The following is a 22,755-nucleotide window of genomic DNA, read 5'->3' as shown; positions in this document are numbered from 1 at the left end:
TGCAGTTCATATGACCCCTGTGATTAATGTTACCCTTCCTTAATAAGTATCAAAATTAATAATTTAGCAAAAAATGCAGAACTATGGCACATTTGATGGAGAAGAGATGGCATAATTCTTCTATGTCCATTTTCATGCACTTGTGGCAGCTGGTGATCCTGAGAAACATTTGATCCCAGAAGTGGCAACAGAGAAAAGACGGAGTGGCTGTTGTGACGGTAAGTTCATGATGGAAACAAGAAACTGTTCCTCACTGGAAATTTGTGGAGTGTTCTCTTCTCCCACACAAAGCAATACTCTAGAACTGTGGATTGACATGAAATGAAAGATAGAAAGAAAATCTGTTTTGAAAAACAAAACCCACAATGAATACTTCATGGAAGATCCTTTACCTCCCTTGGCAGCCTAACCCTCCAGGTGCTGAAAGATGGTACAGAGAAGAGTGACATCTATTGTTCAGGAAGGTTTATGAGCAGGATCGGCCAGACCCACTGAGTAGACTGTGTTTTGGGCTCATGAGGAAAAGCCCACCTGTCTCTCCCAAAGAAGCCGACCAGAATGACATGAGAAGAGGCAATGGAAGCTAATATCCAGCTCGTGAGAGTTATCCAGGAAATGCGAGCAGAGATCCACAAACTGGAGAAAGAGAATCAAGCCCTCCGGATGAAACTCACTGCAAGTAGTCAGAAGTCCTCAGGCTCAGGGGGAGAATCAGGAGACGAAAGGGAGGAGGAAGCGCCAGGACAATCTCCAGCAACCCTTCAGGGTGCCGTTTCCCCTGATGCAGCACCAGCAGTGCAGGAACACCAAGGTACCCAAACATTCCGAGCTCTTCTGGACTGTGCCCATTTTGCAAATATCGTGAAATAGTTACGTGTATTGTGCTGATCACATAACTGTATAGTTTGGTAATAACAGTGGTAGGTTTCATCCCTTTCCTCCTAGTAGATTACCTTTGAATCCCTAGACAAAAATGTCTTTAGCATCTTCAAGCAACATATTATAGCAACACTAAAACTTCTTCCATATTTGCTGGGAAAGATAAGAGAGACAGGTTTGTGGAAACCAGTCACGCTAGGAACATTGTGGTCTTTTTCCTCTTTAACTTCAACCATTTAAATGCTGCATAATAGAACACTGAATGTGTGTATGTTAAACGGCACACACACTTATAAAGCTGGAACAGTATGCACACCAGGTAAGGGAATGGATGTCAGAGTAAACAAATATGGTTGCCAATGATTTGTCATTCAGCCACTTGTCTCTAAGTCAGTGATTAGACCTCTTTAATCTTTGTTTTATTCATCTGGAAGTGTTACAGTACCTATCTCACAAGGTTGTGAGGATTAACTGCAGTCATATGAACTAAATGCTTAGTATTGCACCTGGTCAAGGCACAACAAATGGCAGATACTATTTCCTACCCATGTTTTACTAATAACTTTACTGTCCTGTATGAATGAATGCTGTACATAATTCAGCCTGCTATATAGATTGAAGACTTCAAGATACAGGGTCAATGCTTGATATATTCTAAAAATCAAATCGCCCACCTTTTTTTTCTTTTTTTTTTCTTTTTGAGACGGAGTCTCGCTATGTCACCCAGGCTGGAGTGCAGTGGCGTGATCTTGGCTCACTGCAAGCTCTGCCTCCCAGGTTAAAGCCATTCTCCTGCCTCAGCCTCCTGAGCAGCTGGGACTACAGGTGCCCTCCACCACACCTGGCTAATTTTTTGTATTTTTAGTAGAGACGGGGTTTCACTGTGTTAGTCAGGATGGTCTCGATCTACTGACCTCGTGATCCACCTGTCTCGGCCTCCCACAGTGCTGGGATTACAGGCATGAGCCACCGTGCCCGGCCAGATCTCTCACCTTTTATGAGAAATATTTTCACTGTGAAGATTACACATGGGGTCAGAAATCAGCAGAGTGAGAAATACACTCTACATTAAAATTGTCAATACTTGCCTACACACAACATATTCAAATAAAATAATTGATATACATAATTAAATACTCAAAACTCTTAAAATAATCTGTCAAAAGCTTCAGGCACTGCCAATTAGAAGCACTTTGGGAGGCCAAGGCGGACGGGTGATGAGGTCAAGAGATTGAGACCACCTGGCCAACATGGTGAAGCCCTGTCTCTACTAAAAATACAAAAATTAGCCAGGCATGGTGGTGCACACCTGTAATCTCAGTTACTGGGGAGGCTGAGGCAGGAGAATCACTTGAACCTGGGAGGTGGAGGTTGTAGTGAGCCGAGATCGTGCCACTGCACTCCAGCTTGGCGACAGAGTGAGACTCCGTCTCAAAAAGAAAAAAAAAAAAAAAGAAGAAGAAGTTCTGAACAGCTTGACAATGGAACAGGTCATATTTGCTGGTTTGGTCTCCCAGTTAGAGATGTGTCTCTCTAATATGAGACCCTATATTTGAAAGCTGAAAACAGATTCCGATCCAGGTCTTTTTCCCTTTTCGTAAGTACAACTCTGGATTGAGTAACTGTCTACTGGTTATTTAATAAAACTGTGAAAGAGTAAACTAAAGGAGGTTAGACATTCTCCTGCTGGAAAAATAAAGATGTGGACATGTGTAATATATGCTTAGTTGAGGGTTTCTCAACCTCTGCACTACTGACATTTGAGACGGAATAATTACTGTGGAGGTCATCTCGAGCATAGTAGGGTGTTTAGCAGCTTCCCTGGCCTCTAACCACTAGATGCTGGAGTATTCAGGCTTCTCCTTCCAGTTATGACCATCAATAATGTCTCCAGGCATTGCCAAATGTTGCCTTGGGAACAAAATCGCACCCCATCCACCACTGAAAACCACTGACTGCCTTACTCCAAAAATAAACAATAATCCTTCAAACGTATTATCTGTGGTATTTATCCTAAGAGAAAAGTAAGTTGCATCTTAGAACTAACTGTCCTGTTTTAAAACATGTATTAACGCTGTTCAAAGAACAGAGTATTGCCCTTTAAATTCTCAGGGTCTAATCATCAAGCTTAGAGGAGGTTCGAACATATTCGTGAGAGTTCAACGCACAATGGATATCATACTTCTTCAGCATATGGGTGGTAATTTCCAGTAAGAATGTTAGCATTAACTTTGAAAAGGATTGGTGAGGCCAAGCATGGTGACTCATGCTTGTAATCCCAGCACTTTGGGAGGTGAAGGCAGGAGGATCACTTGAGGACAGGAGTTTGAGATCAGCCTAGGCATGCCAGTGAGACCCCCATCTCTACAAAGAAAAGAAAAAGAAAAAGATTAGCCAGGAAAAACTTAGCCAGGCAGGATGGCGTGCATCTATAGACAGCTACTTGAGAGCCTGAGAGGCTGAGATGGGAGGATCCCTTGAGCTCAGAAGTTTGAGGTGCAGTGAGCTAAGGGTGCACCACTGCACTCCAGCCTGGGTGACAGAGTGAGACCCTGTCTCAAAAAAAAAAAGTACTGGTGAAAAATATTTGATAAAATTGTAGGAAACCTTGCTTACTGCACAAATAAAACACAGAAAGAAATGTGATTTCGATTTGTAATTGGGAGTCCAGTTGAGTTACTTTAAATGATGTTTATCTGTTTCTTAAATGTTACGTGCTATTAAAATAGCAAGCGACATAAGTAGGAAGAACATTGTCCTCAGCATGAAGACACCTGGGCTGTATTCCTAATTGTTTTGTAACAGTTGTTCAACATTGGGCAGATCACATAAACTTTCAGATCTTAGCATCCTCATGTAAAAATAAGTGGATTGGGCTAAAAGTTTTCCAAGTCCTATTCCAACTGCAAAATTCTGTGATTCTACGAATGTAGAGTGATGTAGAGCTTTTTATGATCACTCTTCTTATCTGTAAAATGGAGGTAATGATGGAATCTACCTCACAGGGCTGTTGAGAGGAGTAAAGATAGTGTAAGTGAGACTCAATGTTGTCATAATATCATTGGACATGTCAGAAAAAATATTATTTGACTTGAGCATAAGTTTTATCAGTAGTTTTAATACTAATTGCCAAAGTCAATTGAAATTCATACTTATAATTAATTGAATCATACAAATCTGTTACTAGAAAGGAACGTTAGAGGCCAGGCACAGTGGCTCACTCCTGAAATCTCAGCACTTTGGGAGGCCAAGGTGGGTGGATCACGAGGTCAGGAGATCGAGACCATCCTGGTCAACATGGTGAAACCCCATCTCTTCTAAAAATATAAAAATTAGATGGGCGTGGAGGCATGTGCCTGTAGTCCCATCTACTTGGGAGGTTGAGGCAGGAGAACTGCTTGAACCCAGGAGGCACAGGTTGCAGTGAGCCAAGATTGTACCACTGCACTCCAGCCTGGGCAAGAGTGCAAGACTCCATCAAAAAGAAAGGAAGGGAGGGAGGGAGGGAGGGAGGTCATCCAGTAGAAATTTCCTTATTTACAGTTGAGAATATAAGCCTCATAGAGATTATCTTATCCAACTTCTCCAATCCTTTTTTGGAAACAAAAATACATAAACCTGTTCTTTCAGAAAGAATAATGTGAAATCAGAAATATGAGTCTCCTTTAAGAAAGGGAACAATTAAGGAGGGCCTGGAAGTGGATCACTTAGAACTAAAAGTTCCTCCATGTGTTCCTTGGTATGTGTGGTGAGATGAAGTGAGGCTCTCTGTGAGTGGAGAACCCTACTTCCCCTGAAGTCACCTGAGGACACAGAGCTACGCTACAGCCCAGACACAGCTGCGTGGTGATAGAATGTACTGAGAATGCAGAGTGCCTGCTCAGAATGAATCCTTGCTGGATAAATGCTCATGGAAACATGTGTAATAGTGCATAAATATTTGGTAGATATGAAATCTAGCCAGCACTTTCAGAGATGTTTCCCAGCCCCTCTTGCCCTGTGGAACCTTGAAGCAATTTGCCGCAGTGAAGATAAAAGAAACAACTCTCTACGGCATTGCTGGACCTCTGATTCTCTGCTCACATCCTTTGCTGGCAAATAAACTGCATTTGGCTGTGATCTTTGAAACTGTTCTAACGAGCCTGTGATGCTGTGTTGAATATCTTTTCTCTTTTGTTAATAAGAAACTGAAGGACACAGACCCTTTGTGACCCATGGAGATGAACAATGAGCCTATATGCTAATCACTCCCAAATTAACTGTAGGTCCCCAGTGAAAATAAACCTAACTTTGCTATCATCAGCATGATTTCCTGTTGTGTTTTCCTACGATTCAGTATCAACGGATTGTTTTATAATCCTTCTAAACAAAAACTTTTATGTTTGTAAGTAGTCACAGATCTGTTTTTAGATAATTATACAAGTTATATATCATGACCACGGGGAGCATTTAAAGATCATTTATGAATAATATTTGCAGTTAATCACTTCAGATAGATTTGAACTTAAACTCTCCCTAGACTTCTCCTACAATTAAGTCTTCTGTTCTACAAAAAGCCGAAATAGCCTCCACCTTTTGCAATAACCATAATGATTTTCCGTCTGCTTTTTCCAGAAGCGGTCAGCAAGCATAAATAAAAAATAATTGTGCTTCTGGCACTCGCAAAGCCTACCCATAATGCAGTGCTTTTTTTTTTACATTTTCAAGCTCGTTCATGGCAAAGCTGCAGTGAGAAAGAATGAAGATTCCACAATCACTCATAAAGTGCTCTGGAAAATGAAAAACAACCCATGAGGTCAGTGTTGTAAGCCACATGGACAACACTGGACGAGCAAGTAGATGCTAGATAATCACCAGACCTCCAAGTAGAGATTAAATGACCGGCTCCAGATCAGAGTTAATGCAGTGTAAGAGTTGGCATTCAGACATACCAAGACCCTCTAAAATAAAGCTCTTTTAATCAACATGTTTTCGTTATTTAAAAAAAAAAAAAAAAAAAAAACAAGATTTGATTTACCTCAAGGAAAGGGTTTATTGGGAGACACTATGAACAGAAACTGAACTGGAAGCCCCTGGAAACTAAAGCCATAAATCTCTCCATCTCTTTCAGGGGCTCTCCAATTTCCCACGCCATGCATCTTTGCTCTTTGCCATGTGTCTCCTTGGTGTTCATCTCTCATTCAATAGACATCCTCCTAATGACTGTCCCAACTAAGGCCAAGACATGCAATCATAGGCCAGTTAGCAACAACCTGTTAAATTCCTGAGGCCATTTAGGTGATCAGACACTATGGATAAGCCTGTTCTTCTAAAATCAGGAGTAAGAAGGAAATCAAGAATTGGCATGTCTGGAAGATTCACGTTCTCCCAATTTTAAGGTCTTTATTATCTATGTATGTCAAGCCCTCATTCTAATGCTGTATTCTCAGAAAGGTCTTTCCTGGCCACACAATTGAAATAGCCTCCTAACACCTTCCTGCATCTGTCTCTATCCCCTTGCCCTCATCAGCCTTATTTGTCTTCCTAGAATGTATTACTATGGGAATTCCATTATATATTGTTTGTTTATTGTCTGTCTTCCACATAAGAAGGTGAACTCTGGAATTTTATGTTGTTCTCTACCACATCCCCATCTTTTAAAAAAGATCCTGGCATATGGTTGGCACTCAATATTTGTAAAATAAATCAATGAATGCTTTTTTTTTTTTTTTGGTCTGTTTGTTTGTTTGAAACGAAGTTTCCCTCTTGTCACTCAGGCTGGAGTGCAGTGGCATGATCTTGGCTCACTGCAATCTCTGCCTCCCGGGTTCAAGCAATTCTCCTCCTTCAACCTCCTGAGTAGCTGGGACTACAGGTGCCTGTCACTACACCCAGCTAATTTCTGTATTTTTAGTAGAGATAGGGTTTCACCATGTTGGCCAGGATGGTCTCCATCTCCTGACTTCATGATCCATCCGCCTCGGCCTCCCAAAGTGTTGGGATTACAGGCGTGACCCACAATGTGCGGCCAAATGGATATCTTTTATGCCAAAAAAGTAATGAGAAACAATAGTTCTGTCTAGTTAGTTTCAATAAAATTCTATCATTTTTCAATTGTGAGTGTCATTAGGGTAGAATATTTTTAAGTTGAATTTTATGTTTTTGTACAGGCAATGTCATGATTGTCAGACGCTATTCCATTTCATCAGTTTGCTCATCTGCTGTAAATGATCCCTGGAAAGCTGGGAAAAGTCACTCAAAGAGCGGAATTCTAGAAGCTCAGGGAACACTTAAGTCACTGGCATGTTCTCCAATTAAGAAGACAGACATGGAAGAAAAGGTGTTTGCCACAGATTCTTTCACCAGCAATAGTACCAGCCAAAGATCTTCTCCTGAGCATGTTTGTGGTTGCAGGTAATGTACAATACACTTCAAGCTGGTGCACAGGCACATGCTGAGATGGTTACTGAGACATTCCCCTGGATAAGTGAAGTCTTATCTAGTGGAGGAAACTAAACCAAATAGCATATAAATAATTTCCATCTCACCTATGTCCATTTTGGGAATTTAAAGTAACAAATTTATTTGAGGTTAAATGGCACCCTCTAATAGATGCCTCTAACAAGTGGACAACTTAGTATTCATTTATTCATTAAGCATTAGTGATCATATTCTAAGCCAGGCACTGGTGATACAAGATTCAGTAAAAGTAAGCTGTTATCACTCAAAACTCTCATTTAGTGACAAAGGCACACAAGTAAACTATCCACTGCAATTAAGTGCATCTCAGGGAGAAGGCATAGTTACTTTAAGAGCTGAACGCAGAACTCCTCTCGAGAACAGCTGTTCTGGTGGAGGCAGGTGCTTTAGTGGGCTTTAGGGGAAATTGTTTTAAAAAAAAAAAAACTACTTAGGCATAACTCATAAGGGCCAAGAGACAAAGAAAAAACCAATTTGCTCTCCAAACTATGTGAATTGGTATTTAGAGAGCTGGAACAGCCTGAGATTAGGAGGGATATGAGACAACAGTCAAGAAAGCACTTTGGGAGGCCGAGGCTGGCTGGATCACTTGAGGTCAGGAGTTCAAGGCCGGCCTGGCCAACATAGCAAAATCCTGTCTCTATTAAAAATACAAAAATTAGCCAGGCGTGGTGGCCTGTGCCTGTAACCTCAGTTATTTGGGAGTCTGAGGCAGGAGAATCACTTGAACCCACGAGGCGGAGGATGCAGTGAGCCGGGATGGCACCGGGACTGCACTCCAGCCTGGGGGACAGAGTGAGACTCCATCTCAAAAGAAAAATTAAAACAGGTCACGGTCTGTTAGGGGAAACTTGGCCAGTGGCTGCTGAAGCGGTAGAGTCAAGTCCTCTAACACGAAGCCCAATTTATCTGCACGACTGTGCAGCAGCATGCACTGCCCCCTCCCTCCCACACTCTGCATCCCTCCCTTCCAACTCCCAGTGAGGCCCTAACTCTTCAGCAAGATCTCTACTTGTCTTTGTCTTGTGTGAGTAGGAGGAGGAACATCAAGAGGCGGGGACCTGGGTCTCATGATTATTAGCTTACCACAGGAAAGAGAAAACGCAAAAATATGATTGTTGAGAGACCAAGAGCACCATCGAACTCAGCAGTGGCAGAAAAGCAAATCAAGAGATAACCATAAGCAAGAAGCCTGTAGGAATTCTCGTAAATATTGGAAAGGGCACTGGACTTCCCACAGGATGTGGGATACAAAGGTTGAGCCAGCTTTATTTGGATTTCCAAAAACAGGATGAAAATTGTGTTTCCCTTGCAGAAAGGGGAGAGTAACTGGAGTCACCAAGGACTACTAGATTTAGCCAAAGAAAAATGGAAAGGTCATCCCAAGTAGAATGAAACTGACATGAGGATAGAAGAAGTCACATCTTTGAGAGAAACTAAAAGTAGTAAAATAAATGAGGATGGAGAAGTGAGAAGAATTCATCATTAAAAGCCACTCATGGAATGCTAAGGAATATATGCTTTATCATGAAATTATTGGAAAGCCAGAATAAATGTCTTCTGAAAACTTCCAAAATACAGAAATATTCAGAAATTAATGTTACATGTACCAATAGATTCAAAAAGTTTTGCCACATTTGCTTCAGATGTTTTTATATATAAAATAAAATGTGGTGGCTCACGCCTATAATTCCAGCACTTTAGGAGGCTGAAGTGGGCAGATGCCTTGAGCCCAGGAGTTCGAGACCAGCCTGGGCAACATAGTGAGACCCTGCCTCTAAGAAAAAAGGAAGGAAAAAAAGGAAGGGAGGAAGGAAGGGAGGGAGGGAGGGTGGGCGGGGGAGGAAGGAAGGAAGGGCGGGCAGGCAAGGAAGGAAGGAAGAAAAGAGCGGTCATGTGCGGTGACTCACACCTGTAATCCTAGCACTTTGGGATGCTGAGGTGGGCGGATCATGAGGTCAGGAGATCGAGACCATGCTGGCTAATATGGTGGAACCCCATCTCTACTAAAAATACGAAAACATTAGCCAAGCTTGGTGGTGGGCGCCTGTAGTCCCAGCTACTCGGGAGGTTGAGGCAGGAGGATGGCATGCATCCGGGAGGCAGAGCTTGCGGTGAGCCAAGATCGCGCCTCTGCACTCCAGCCTGGGTAACAGTGAGACTCCATCAAAAAAAGAAAAAAGAAAGTAAGTTACCAATAAAGAAAGTCTTATGTAACTTTTCCCTTGTCCTCCCAGGAGCAAATGTAATCATGACATTGGTTTTTATCTTTTCAGTCTAGGTTTTTATACTTTTATTACAGTCATTCATTCAATAAATATATTCTGAGGGTGTGCTGCATGTTGGGCAGGATTCTCTGCCCTGCAGATACAGCAGGAAAGTGAACTGTCAAAAACCCCTGCCCATGTGGAGCTTATTTCTTTGCAACATGATAATCAGTAAACATCCAAATACATAAAGTGTGTATTTTGTTAGACAGTGTTAAGTACCAAAGCAAAAAATAAAGCGAATAAAGAAGGATTAGAGGAACATGATGAAATGTTTGATACCATGGCCAAAGAATGCCTTTCTATCTGAGTAAAGAAGGCAGAGAGAGAGTGAGTCCTGATCAAGGCTGAGAGAACTCTTTAGGCATTGAGAAGAGCAAATGCAGAATCCCTGGGTAGGAGCTTGGCCAGTGTGTTCAAGGATAGACCAGGAGCCTGGTGTGACAAGTGAGCAAGCCGGTGAGCAGAAGGACAGGTAGGCAGAGAGCCAAGGGTGGCCTTCCACCCAATTCCAGTGACTCTGGATTTATTCTAAATAAATTTGTGTGCATAACATGCTCTTTTCATTTTGTAAAAAGCTCTTGGGTTGGAAACCATATTGTGAAAAATTTTAAGAGAACAATATTGAAAACAAGGACACCAGACTGAAGGCTATAAAATAATCTAGGCAAGAGGTGATTATTCCTTTGCCAAGCGCACCACCAGTGGGTGTGATTTCTAGATGTGTATCAAAGGTGGAGCCAACGAGATTTATAGCGCAAATGTGGGATACGGAAACAAGAAATGAACACTCAACCATTGGGTTCCATTGGTCATGTGTCTTCGGCAGAGATATGTCCTTTTCCTTAAAAAAAAAAGTGTGTGTGTGTGTATATATATGTATATATACACACACATATGTGTGTATATGTGTGTATGTATATATGTGTGTGTATATATGTATACATATATGTATATACATATACGTGTGTGTGTGTGTGTATATATATATATTTCCAGTTCTATAAGAGCACTAAATGTTTATCATAAAAAAAGTTATGGCCAGGTGCCGGGCACGGTGGCTCACGCCTGTAATCCCAACACTTTGGGAGGCTGAGGTGGGCGGATCACCTGAGGTCAGGAGTTCGAGACCAGCCTGACCAACATGGTGAAACCCCATCTCTACTAAAATACAAAAATTAGCCAGGCGTGATGGCAGGCGCCTATAATCTCAGCTACTTGGGAGGCTGAGGTAGGAGAATCGCTTGAACCCGGGAGGCGGAGGTTGCAGCTAGCCGAGATCACGCCATTGCACTCCAGCCTGGCAACAGAGCAAGACTCTACCTCAAAAAAACAAAAAAAAAAAACAAAAAAAAATAAGTTACAGCCAGGCACAGTGGCTCATACTTGTAATCCCAGCACCAGCACTGGGAGGCTGAGGTGAACAGATCACCTGAGGTCAAGAGTTCGAGACCAGCCTGACCAATATGGTGAAATCCCATCTCTACTAAAAATACAAAACTTAGCCAGGTGTGGTGGTGTGTGCCTGTAGCCTCAGCTACTTGGGAGGCTGAGACAGGAGAATTGCTTGAACCCAAGAGGCGGAGGTTGCAGTGAGCCGAGTTTGGGTCACTGCACTCCAGCCTGGGTGACAGAGTAAGACTCTGTTTCCAAAAAAAAAAAAAAAAAAAAGTTACAAAACATAGAGGCAATATACAAAGTAAATAATCCTACTACCTGAATAACTACCATTGAGATGGATAGCTTGTGTCCACATATGTTGAAATTATATGGTGTATATATCATGTTTTATTTTTTGCACTTAAATCATTCTCACAGACCTACAATGCTCAGAATTATAGTATTATTAGTTTTTCCATTTCAATTTATATTATTTTCTACAATAGTATGGGAACCTAACAAACATTTATGAGGTATTATTTTTCTAAAGTAAAATGTTTCCCAACTTCCAAGCTGCCAACTAATGAACTATTTAGAACACACCCCATTTCTAATGTAAAAGTTAATTTGAAAGGTTGAGCCAATTGCAAGGTTGTATTAAAGGAAGAAAGCTAGTATTGGCTTAAAATCAACAGCTGGATTGGCATGAAATCCACTAGAACTATTGAGTAGGAATTCAGCATGTTTTTTTTTTCATTGTAGTCCTTTTTAAATATGTCCTTTATAGTCTCAGGAATTAACTAGTAAAATGTCATTATATTATTCCTCTGATTATTTGGGAAATTAATTTCCTTACTAATAGCTTTCAAAGCATTTAACAAATATTTATCCAGAACCAATTTGTTTGCACTGACTTTTGAATCATATCAGACATCATACCCAATTTTCTTGTGAACTCTTCCATTATTATACCAAGAAGGTATTTTACAAAATAATGCCAATGTCAGTATTTCTAAGAATCAAAGCTTTCCAGAAACTAAAGACAGGATTTTAATTTTTCCTTAATTTTGACTTAGAAATTCAATCTTTTCTTCCTGTGTTTTAGAAAAACAAATTTCAGTTGACAAGCTTAGGGACAAGGGCCCATATAAATAGTTAAAATTAGAAATGTTATGTTATTCAGTTTACTGATAGGCTAAACCAGATTCATTACAATAAATATATTCTGTCCTTTTCCAAATCCAGAAAGAAGTTTAAGGAGGCAGCTTCCAGAATCAGATGGCCAAAATTCCACCTCCGTCATCATTTACAAACAATGTGGGCTTGGAGAAAGTTACTAGTTTGCCCTGTGTCGCAGTTTATTCTTCTGTACAAAGGGAATCCTAAAGGCAGTAACCTCACAGTTTTTGTGAAAGTAAATGAGGTAGTTGAGTGACTGCTCACCAAGTGGCAGTGGTTGTTATTATTTTATCGATCCCAGTGCTTAGAAGCGCTGGCCTGCCTTCCTCCCAAAAGAGGGTGCAGCTGGCCTGGCTGGAAATGGTGGCTCATGCCTGAAATCCCAGCATTTCAGGAGGTCAAGGCAGGCAGATCACTTGAAGTAAAGAGTTCAAGACCAGCCTGGCCAACATGGCGAAACCTCGTCTCTACTAAAAATACAAAAATAAGCCGGTATGGTGATGTGCACCTGTAATCCCAGCTGCTGGGGAGGCTGAGGCAGGAGAATCGCTTGAACCTGGGAAGAGGAGGTTGCGCTGAGCCGAGATCACACCACTGCATTCCTGCCTGGGCGACAGAATGAGACTGTCTCAAAAAAAAAAAAAAAAAAAAAAAAAAAAGGTCCAGCTGTATTTTCTGAGACACAGGCCACCAAATGTCATTCAGTGAAATTACTGCCTTATCTACCCTCTTTGTTCCCACAAAAGAGAACAAAAATGAAGAAAAGGCAGTCATTTTAAACACTGTTCTTTAGATTTATTCCCAAGAGCAGTTTCTCCTGGTTAACGTCTAAATTCTATGTAATATTTTAGAGGTAAAAGGAGAAGTAGGCAAAATGAAAAGATATAATCCCTTAGATAACATGGGGCTATTGCTCTTACCCCCTTTACTCTTCAGGCATGATGGATATTCAGTTAATTCACAGTCAAAGGGAGCAGATTTATCTGGATTATAAAATAATTGCCTCAAGTTTCTGCTTCATTTCATGAGCTGAAGAGATTTGAAGCAAGAGACTCTGCCTAAGAATGAAATATTCTTCTACTTTGAACATCAAACTAATAATCATTTCTCAGCCATAGTCTCTCCCTCAATAGTTTTAAGTTTTTATTTTATCCACACTATTCCTTGGGTTTAATTAAAAGGTCATTCCAATATATATACTTACATCATTGTTGAACAACTTAGAAAATACCATGATATATTTTTAAGTGAACTTTTAACACTGTAGGCAGTATTTGGTGATTGGGGGAAAAATCATCAACGTTCTGTATAAAGGCTCACTAAAAAGTCTTTTTCTTCCCTTTATTTTGCTTCCTATAGGGACAAGACAAAGACAGTCAGTTTCCTGTTACCCACGGACATGTCTTCATATTCCAAAAATTCAAGTTCTTTGAAATACTCACCAAATCAGACCACAAACCAGCTAAGTGTCATTGCAGAATAGGATATGTGAAATGATTAAATGTAAGAAACAGCTGATTCTCAAGAGATGGGAGCACCAAGGTCTAGCTGGGTCAGTGTCTTTCCCTATAAAGAAGTCTGGCAAGATGTCCAGTAAGACACACAAAATATTGGGTCAACGGACCTGTTTGGCCAAGGAGTGGAAGCAATTACTTTTTGTTGTTGCTGAATGCTAAGGACTGGTATGTGTGCAGTGGTTACTGTAGACTATACAACATGTGAGTAATTAAATGTGATTATATGCTAAGTGTCAGGGTCTGTACTATGCCATCAAGAAATGCTTCTGTTCACTTTCCAGATGAAGCTAGAACAAGCCTAGAAAAAAAGTTCTGGTTTTGATTAGTGGCATAAAAGCAACTATCCTTTGTTTTCTGTGACATAAGTCTGACTCTCCTTTTGGTTCACCGTGTGTTGACACTTCACCGACACTAGCTCATTTGTTCTTTAAGAGCCTGTGTCACAGACGTGTGAGCTCAAACACAGCAACATCCGCAGTGTACATTGTGGACTCAGAGCAAGTGCGAGCTGACTAAGGGCAAACACACTAACCCTGGCTGGAAGGAGAGAAAAAATGGTTCCGCTCATCACCACTCAAGGGATGGAAGTTCTCAGAACTCCCCAACTTCTAGTTAACGTAATAGCTCCTCTTCCTGTTTATAGCAATTGAGTTTCTGATACAAATACCCTTCTTAAACAAAGATCATATTGTATTAGAATCTCCAGACTGTTAAAATGCGGATTCCTGGGCCTCACCCCAGACCTACTAGGTTGATTGGAGGAGCCAGGGAAGGCAGAAAGAAGACATGAAATTCACATTTTAAATGAGCTTTCCAAGGTGACTTCCGCCATACAGCTGTGCTTGCGATCTACTGTTGTAAATACCAAGAAACATGGTCCAGGACCCTACGAGCTTGCACCAAGTGGAAGCAGTGAAGCAAAGAAACGATAGGAATGGTTCATACCATTTCTAAGAATAAATTTTAATAGTCACAGGCTTCTAGAAAAGAGAGAAATAAAGCAACCAACACCCTGTGGTAAAAGTCATGTAATAAAATGAAATCCTTCTTTGATTTATGGTATTCATTTAATATTAACAACATTCCCAACATGATAACGATATACAATAGGGCAAGGTTACAGCTAGAGGGGAAAGATACAAATTAGATGTGAAAATACACGCCTCTGGGAATAAAGACACACACTGAGTCGATAATTAAGCTATTACCTATGAGAGAGTTGGCATTTTTAGTTTATGCACAATTATATTCTTTGCATATGTATAAAATTGGGAATTTCACCTTAACCTCAGTTAAAAAGAAACATTCCCCAAACAGTAAAACTTTTTAAAAACAACATATGACAACTATGCAAGCTGTAATGTCATAACTGGCTAAGCTAATATGACAAATATCCCCAGTGCTAAGCTCAATGATGAGTATGTAACTGGCATTTCACCCATGTTCAGTGAGCTCAACAGGTACATGAATCTAACAGTTTCTGTTAAAAAAAAGAAAAAGAAAGAAAGAAAAAACTACCACACTAAAAAATGTCAAGCTTTGAAATTAAATCATTTAACATTTTGATTAAAGAAACAAGGCTCTATCTCTGTTCCCCAGCTGGATATAGTGCTTAATAATAAGCCCTCAGAGCGTATTTTTAAATATAATGAATTACAAAGAATATGAAATGCATCTTGGTCATGCTCTGATTGACTAAGTATATATATTTGTCTTCTTCTATGCCCAAAACTTCCAGTGGTATGTATGAAACTAAGTCAGGAATTCAAATGCCTAGCAGTGACAGGAAAGTAACAACAATGAGTGAAGATTCTGGAGAACAGACATGTATACGCTCCATCTGAGAGCCACTGTTACCCACCTTCATAGTGCCATATGGCAAAGCAGACATAGTATTGCCATATGGCCTATTTTTCAAGAAATATTAAAATCTGGGTTTTTATACAAAATTTCCTGATTCATAAATGTTGGCAATGTGCTCAAGTTTTTTAAACACTGTGAAAACCAAACACAATGTATCTAGGGGCCAGATCTAGCCTCTAGCACAAGGGTCCCCAACATTTTTGACTCCAGGGACCAGTTTCGTGGAAGACAATTTTTCCATGGATGGCGGAGGCAGGTAGAGGGGTTGGTTTGGGGATGAAATTGTTCCACCTCAGATCATCAGGCATTAGATTCTCATAAGGAGCATGCAACCTAGATCCCTCACATTGGCACTTCCAGTGGCCCTATGAGAATCTAATGCTGCTGCTGATCTGACAGGAGGCAGAACTCAGCCTGCTGCTCACCTCCTGCTGTGCAGTCAGGTTCCTAAAAGGCCACGGACCAGTACCAGTTCGTGGCCTAGAGGTTAGGGACCCCTGCCCTAGGATATCAGATTTTGATCTCTGACTTAAATGCAACTTCCTCAACATAGAGATCCAGAACAAAAAGGGGGATGTGGAAAGTTACACTTTGGAAAATGAAAAAGGGAAGAGGAAGTCTGAGGATGGGAAAAGAGAGTAAGAGGGTCGTATAAGAAGTGACATCTACCTGGATAAAAAGGCTAAAGTTCCACATCTTCATGAAAATGTAGCCTAACCCAGAGTCAAGACATATTTGCCACAGAACTGAAACATAATGTTGGGAAGTACGAGCATATTTTGTCTTAAAACTTTTTTCAAAATATATTTTTGTCTGTTTTATGGTTTTCACTTGCACAGTTATCTTGTAAGGAAAACAATACATAAACAAAAACAATCACTCTGGCAGATTTTTCTCTTTTTTTTGAGACAGTCTCTCACTCTATTGCCCAGACTGGAGTGCAGTGGCACGATCTCGGCTCACTGTAACCTACGCCTCCCGGGTTCAAGCAATTCTCCTGCCTCAGCCTCCCAAGTAGCTGGGATTACAGGCACCCACCACCGCACCCAGCTAATTTTTGTATTTTTAGTAGATTTGGGGTTTCACCATGTTGGCCAGGCTAGTTTTGAACTCCTGACCTCAGGTGAACTGCCCACCTTGGCCTCCCAAAGTGCTGGGATTACAAGCATGAGCCACCATGCCCAGCTGATTTTTCTTCCTTTTGATGGGGAAAGGAGATTCCATAATCAAAAAATCATAAAATATTCCTGCAAAATTCTAGTTCCAGGACATAATTTCATAGACTAAGAATAGCTCACGGTGGTTGCGCCACTAACCTGACATGGTTAGTTTGTAGCACAGCCAAAACCAGAACTTTTATTTCCTGATTCCTTCTGCAAGAGTTCCTTGCTATCCCCTAAATGTATGACACTAAGTGAGTTATCAAATTTAAATGTTTGTAATTTGAGGCATTCTCAAAAGTGATGATCTCAATGTTCTCAATGTCTGGGTGGTTGTGTTAGTTTGTTTTCACATTGCTATAAAGAAATACCCAAGACTAGGTAATTTATAAAGAAAAGATATTTAATTGACTCACAGTTCTACATGGCTGGAGAGGCCTCAGACAACCTACAATCATGGCGGAAAGTGAAGGGGAAGCAAAGACCTTCTTCACATGACAGCAGGAGAGAAACGCGAAGGAGTAACTTCCAAACACATATAAAACCATCAGCTCTCAAGAGACTCACTCTCACGAGAGCAACAGAGGAGAAACTGCCCCCATGATCCGATCACTGCCCTCCCTCAACTGGTGGGAATTACAAGTCCCTCCCTTGACACGTGGGGATTATAATTTGAGATGAGATTTGGGTGGGGACACAGAGCCAAACCGTATCAGAGGTATTTAAAGATCAAATAAGATCATGAATGTCAATATGTTGCATAAAGCACTAAACAAATGCAAGATACTGTTATTTTGTTCCACTCAAAACAGACTCCCAACATACACCTAAGTCAAGGTGTTAAATTGATAAAATTTAGATGTGAAATTTCTAGCTGTTTTTTTCCCCTAGCTTTTGATTTTCTCTAGGTTGAACTGAAGAGTGATCAGCTAATAGATGGAGAGCAAGACGCTTCCCTAGTGCTGGGTCAAGAGCTTCACCTGTAAAGAAGAGTACGATAGAGAAGAAAAAGACAAAGAAGGGGGGAGGAAGACTTCATGATGAATTCTTGATGGTCAACAACAATACCAATAATGGTACAAATAAATAATCCTGTGGGAGATGAAAACTAGGGGTTAGCAAATACATCCATCTATTTATTGTCAAGCATAACACCGTCTGCCAGAGCTATCTGCTTTCGTAAACACGGCCTCCAGCAAATTTCCTTGAACAAATGAGCATATTGATACAAAGGAAGCCTAAACAATGTGTTCAGGACTAACTGGCAAGCTCTGGCAATTTTTCTAGCACCCCAGTTCTGTCTGTTCTCATTGCCTTGAGCTACTTCTGCTTTCTATGGTAAGAACCTACAATACACTTAACCAGAGAGATAGCTGTATACAGGGAAAATGTGAAACATAATGGAGTTCATTTTATTTGTAGATCCAAATCCTAGTTTATCCTCTAGAAAACAGATCTTTGCAACTTCTAAGAATCCTGGAAGGCACAAACATTGAGCTTGATAATTTTAGTCACCAAAATTAAAGGTAAAATACAGTAGTACCTGCTGATTATAGAAAACACCATTCATAGAACTTAAAGGACAATAAAACCATCTGGGAAAGAAAAAGTGTGTTATTCCAGTCAACAATCTTCAACCATATTCCTTTCTCAAGAGACTTGAGTTCTGCCACCTGCTGCAATACTAAATTTTTAAATATCAATGCAGGAGAATGTTCATTTAATCAAGCTGCATTTTTAAAAGCATATTAACAGCATTTAGAATGACCTGGATGAGATTAGAGACTATTATTCTAAGTGAAGTAACTCAGGAATGGAAATCCAAACATCATATGTTCTCACTGATATGTGTGGGAGCTAAGCTATGAGGACACAAAGGCGTAAGAATGATAAAATAGGCTTTAGGGACTTGTGGGGAAGAGTGGGAGGGGGCAAGGGATAAAAGACAACAAATATGGTGCAGTGTACACTGCTCAGGTGATGGGTGCACCAGGATGTCACAGATCTCCACTAAAGAGCTTACTCATGTAACAAAATACCACCTGTACCCCAACAACTTATGCAAAAATAAAATTTTTTAAAAAGCATAGATAGTTGAAGAATATGCTTTTTCATACAGGAATGAATAAACGACCTGTTTTGGCTTTTTTGATGGTTTCTATCTTTACCATTAATGCTGCCAGACAGTCAAAATATTTCATGACTATAATCATCTGCTAACAATTCATTTTCTAAAATGTGAGACAAGAAAGACTGAGTTAATCCAATCTCATACATACATGTGTAATAGTTTGGCATTATTAAAACTACCTTAAAAATTGAACTGGAAACCCCATTCAGCCTGAACTCAGAGAAAGATTAAACTTGTTCCTGTCTGGGTTTTCCTAAAAGATAATTCTCTGTGGATGTCAGATTTTCAGTCAGGAAATAGCAGCTCATTCTTCCTTTTTCTTTCACTAGAATATCTTCTCTTTCAGTTACTTCAGAATTCTTATACTGGGTATGTCTATATCTGAGGACCAATGAAAAGCCCGTACCTAACAATGCTAAATTCATCCTGTCGTTTGCTCAACACCATTCTGGGAAAACCACGTACACACTTACTTTTCTAAAGAGCATCCAAAGAAACACAGCAACCCTCTTCCTTAAGGAACACAATTATCACTCATGGTTTCACTCATTCATGAAGATTGTCCCCAGTTCTACACAGAATTAATTCTCAACCCCACACACTTCTTTCTTCCTCTTCTTCCCTGGCCTTGAGGATTTTTAATTTATACAGAGTTACTTCCAGCCACAAACTCACTGCTGATGGAAAGATGATGGAACAACCAAGACTTGCTAAGGAGGAGGAAACTTCACTCTCCAAAACACTCAGAAGATCCTTTGATTTTGAAGCACCATTTTCCAACAAATCCAGTAATTTAATATAAAAGAGCATTCAGCATTGCAGAGCAGGAAGGTGAATAAATAACCCAGAAGCAGGTGACTCTTTGGTTCAGTTGTTATACCATTTAATATACTAGAAAATGTAATTTGCTCAATGGCTCATAGTCACATGTAACAGATGTGACTAATTACCAAGAAGTAAACAAATTGCTCCCTTTTTTTTTTTTTTTTTGAGACGGAGTCTCACTGGAGTGCAGTGGCACATGGTCTCTGCTCGCTGCAAGCTCCGCCTCCCACATTCACACCATTCTCCTGCCTCAGCCTCCCGAGTAGCTGGGACTACAGGTGCCCACCACCACACCCAGCTAATTTTTTGTATTTTTTTTTTTTACTAGAGACGGGGTTTCACCATGTTAGCCAGGATGGTCTCGATCTCCTGACCTTGTGATCTGCCCACCTCGGCCTCCCAAAATGCTAGGATTACAGGCGTGAGCCAATTGCTCCCTTCTTAATTTATATCATCTTATCTACTATGTGGATGGTATTACATTGTCCACCCAAACTGTGACCCTTTTCATCTCTGCCATGACCTTTGGTTATGGGCCTATCTGGATTAATTATGTGGGAACTTGTCACTACTTCATCATGCATAGAATCTTCTTTTTCTCTTTCTTTTTTTTTTTTTGTTTGTTGTTGTTTGAAACAGAGTCTCACTCTGTCGCCCAGGCTGGGGTGCAGTGGTGTGTTCTCAGTTCACTGCAAGCTCCACCTCCAAGGTTCACACCATTCTCCTGCCTCAGTCTTCTGAGTAGCTGGGACTAGAGGCGCCTGCCATCATGCCCAGGTAATTTTTTGTTGTTTTTTGTTTGTTTGTTTGTTTGTTTTTTTAGTAGAGACAGGGTTTCACCGTGTTAGCCAGGATGGTCTCAATCTCCTGACCTTGTGATCTGCCCGCCTCGGCCCCCCAAAGTGCTGGGATTACAGGCGTGAGCCACCATGCCCGGCCTTTTTTCTCTTAAAACAGGAACTCCCCTCATATCAAATATGCTCTCTGAAACCAACTAATTCAAGTGTTCCTCCCAAATACTTGCTCCTTCCCTTCCACAAGTGCTTTACACTTCTAGAGCTGCATTGACGATTAGTCCAAATCCCAAGATTTTAGCATTTAAAGAATCTCTTCAAGAAACTCTTCTAAGAAAAGCTAGCTCTCTGAACCCTGGAGCTCCATGACCAGGAAGTACCTCAACCCTGCAAGCTTTCTCTTCTCAATCTCTGAAACTTCACATAAAGCTGTGGTTCTCAATCTTGGCTGCAAAATAAAGCAAACTGGGGAGAACTAAAAAATCCCACTGCCCAGGCTTCACCCAAGACAACTTACATCAGCATCCCTTGGGGTGGAGCTTGGCATCAGTGTCCTTTAAAGTTCCCCTTCACCCACTATGATGCCAATGGACACGCGGGCTGAGAATCACTCTTGTAAAGGTGAGGGGTTACTCACATCAGCCCTGCTTGTTATCCATCTTAAAGCAGAAAGTGCATAGGCCTTGAAATCAGACAGTCCTGGGCTCTAACACCTACATACCCATGTGACCTTAGGCAACATGACCGCGCCTCTTTAAGTCTCGTCCTTTCATTTGTTAAGAGGAGATATACTGACATTCTCTGACATAAAAATTTAATGAGGCAAATGATGCAAAGCACTTACTATGATATACTTAGTTCCCAGTAAGCACTCAAGAAATAGTAGTAGTAGGCCAGGCGTGGTGGTTCACGCCTGTAATCCCAGCACTTTGGGAGGCCGAGGCAGGCAGATCATGAGGTCAGGAGATCGAGACCATCCTGGCTACCACGGTGAAACCCCGTCTCTACTAAAAATACAAAAAATTAGCCAGGCATGGTGGCACACACCTATAGTCCCAGCAACTTGGGAGGCTGAGGCAGGAGAATCACTTGAACCCGGGAGGCAGAGGTTGCAGTGAGCCAGGATCGCACCATTGCACTCCAGCCTGAGCGATGCAGCGAGATTCCATCTCAAAAAAAAAAAAAAAAGAAAAAGAAATAGTAGTAGTAATAGTAGTAGCAGCAGTAGTAGTAATAATAGTAGGAGTAGGAGTAGTGGTAATAGTAGTAGTAGTAATGGTAGCAGTGGTAGCAGTAGAAGTAATAGTAGTAGCAGTAACATTATATATAAGACATGGTTTTTGCCTTCAAAGAAAATTACAGTGGGTGTTCATTTTGATTCCAAGTCCTGCACAGGGAGTTAGTGGCAGAACTTGCCCCAGAAACCCCATCTCCTGACTCATGATCCGATGCCCTTCCCATGGCATCACACTTCTGCCCTCAGTGAATTCAGCCTGATGAACATTTCCAACCCAATCCCTACACATGCTCCCCAACACCAGTGAACCATGACATCATTTTGCTGCTGCCAGGCCCCAGAACAAAACTGTGTAATTAACTGAATAAGCTGATAAATGGAATAGGTTAATGAAATCTATAGCAGAGAACAAAAATTACTCTGAGAAAGTATTGCTTATTGGCAAATAAGTATATTTGGTCATTTTAGAAGGAGGTTTCCATTCAGAGCTTTCCAAAGAAGATCACAGGCCTTTACAGCAAAGAGCATTTTCATAACTACTCACTGACAAGTACTTGGACTGAATTTTGCTTGGAATCCTATGACTCTCTACACAAGATTCTTTATGAACTGTGTCTTCAAATATTCAATATACTTCTTCTCAACAAACACTCCAGTTAGATTACCCTGTATGCCAACTCTTACCTTTATCAAACATGACAAGAATATTCAGAGATTCAAAGGTCACTTGCCTGTTCAACATTGTATCTCAACATCTATACAACCCTTTGCAATGTCTCCTTTAGCTATCCTGATGTGAAGTTCAATATAAAGAATGGAGGACACACGGGGCAAAATATATTCTACTGTTATGATAAAAGTGTTATTACTGTAAATAAACACAATGCCCATTCCCTCTTCCTGACTGGTGACATGTGAGATGTGATGCTTGGAACCAGGCAGCAATCATGTCACCATGAGGAAATTAGTCTGAAAACAAAAGCAAAAACCACACTGAGGATGTCAAACAGAAAATTGTTAAAGAACCTGGGACTATGAATATGTCACTGAGCTGCTGAATTCAC

General features: G+C 40.8%; 1 protein-coding gene across 1 annotated transcript; it reads left to right on the top strand.

The window, feature by feature from the left end:
* The first annotated feature begins 576 nt into the window (after window positions 1–576).
* On the top strand, window positions 577–13,647 carry CCDC195 (coiled-coil domain containing 195). The gene is made up of 3 exons (XM_073020283.1): window positions 577–811; window positions 7,029–7,272; window positions 13,524–13,647. The coding sequence occupies exons 1-3, from the start codon at window positions 577–579 to the stop codon at window positions 13,645–13,647; spliced, it is 603 nt and encodes a 200-aa protein (XP_072876384.1).
* Window positions 13,648–22,755: the final 9,108 nt, after the last annotated feature.

This window comes from Chlorocebus sabaeus, chromosome 10 (assembly GCF_047675955.1).
Source record: "Chlorocebus sabaeus isolate Y175 chromosome 10, mChlSab1.0.hap1, whole genome shotgun sequence".
Classification (NCBI taxonomy): Eukaryota; Metazoa; Chordata; class Mammalia; order Primates; family Cercopithecidae; genus Chlorocebus; species Chlorocebus sabaeus.
The sequence above is the reverse complement of the archived record's forward strand: the minus strand, read 5'-3'. Positions and strand labels throughout refer to the sequence as shown.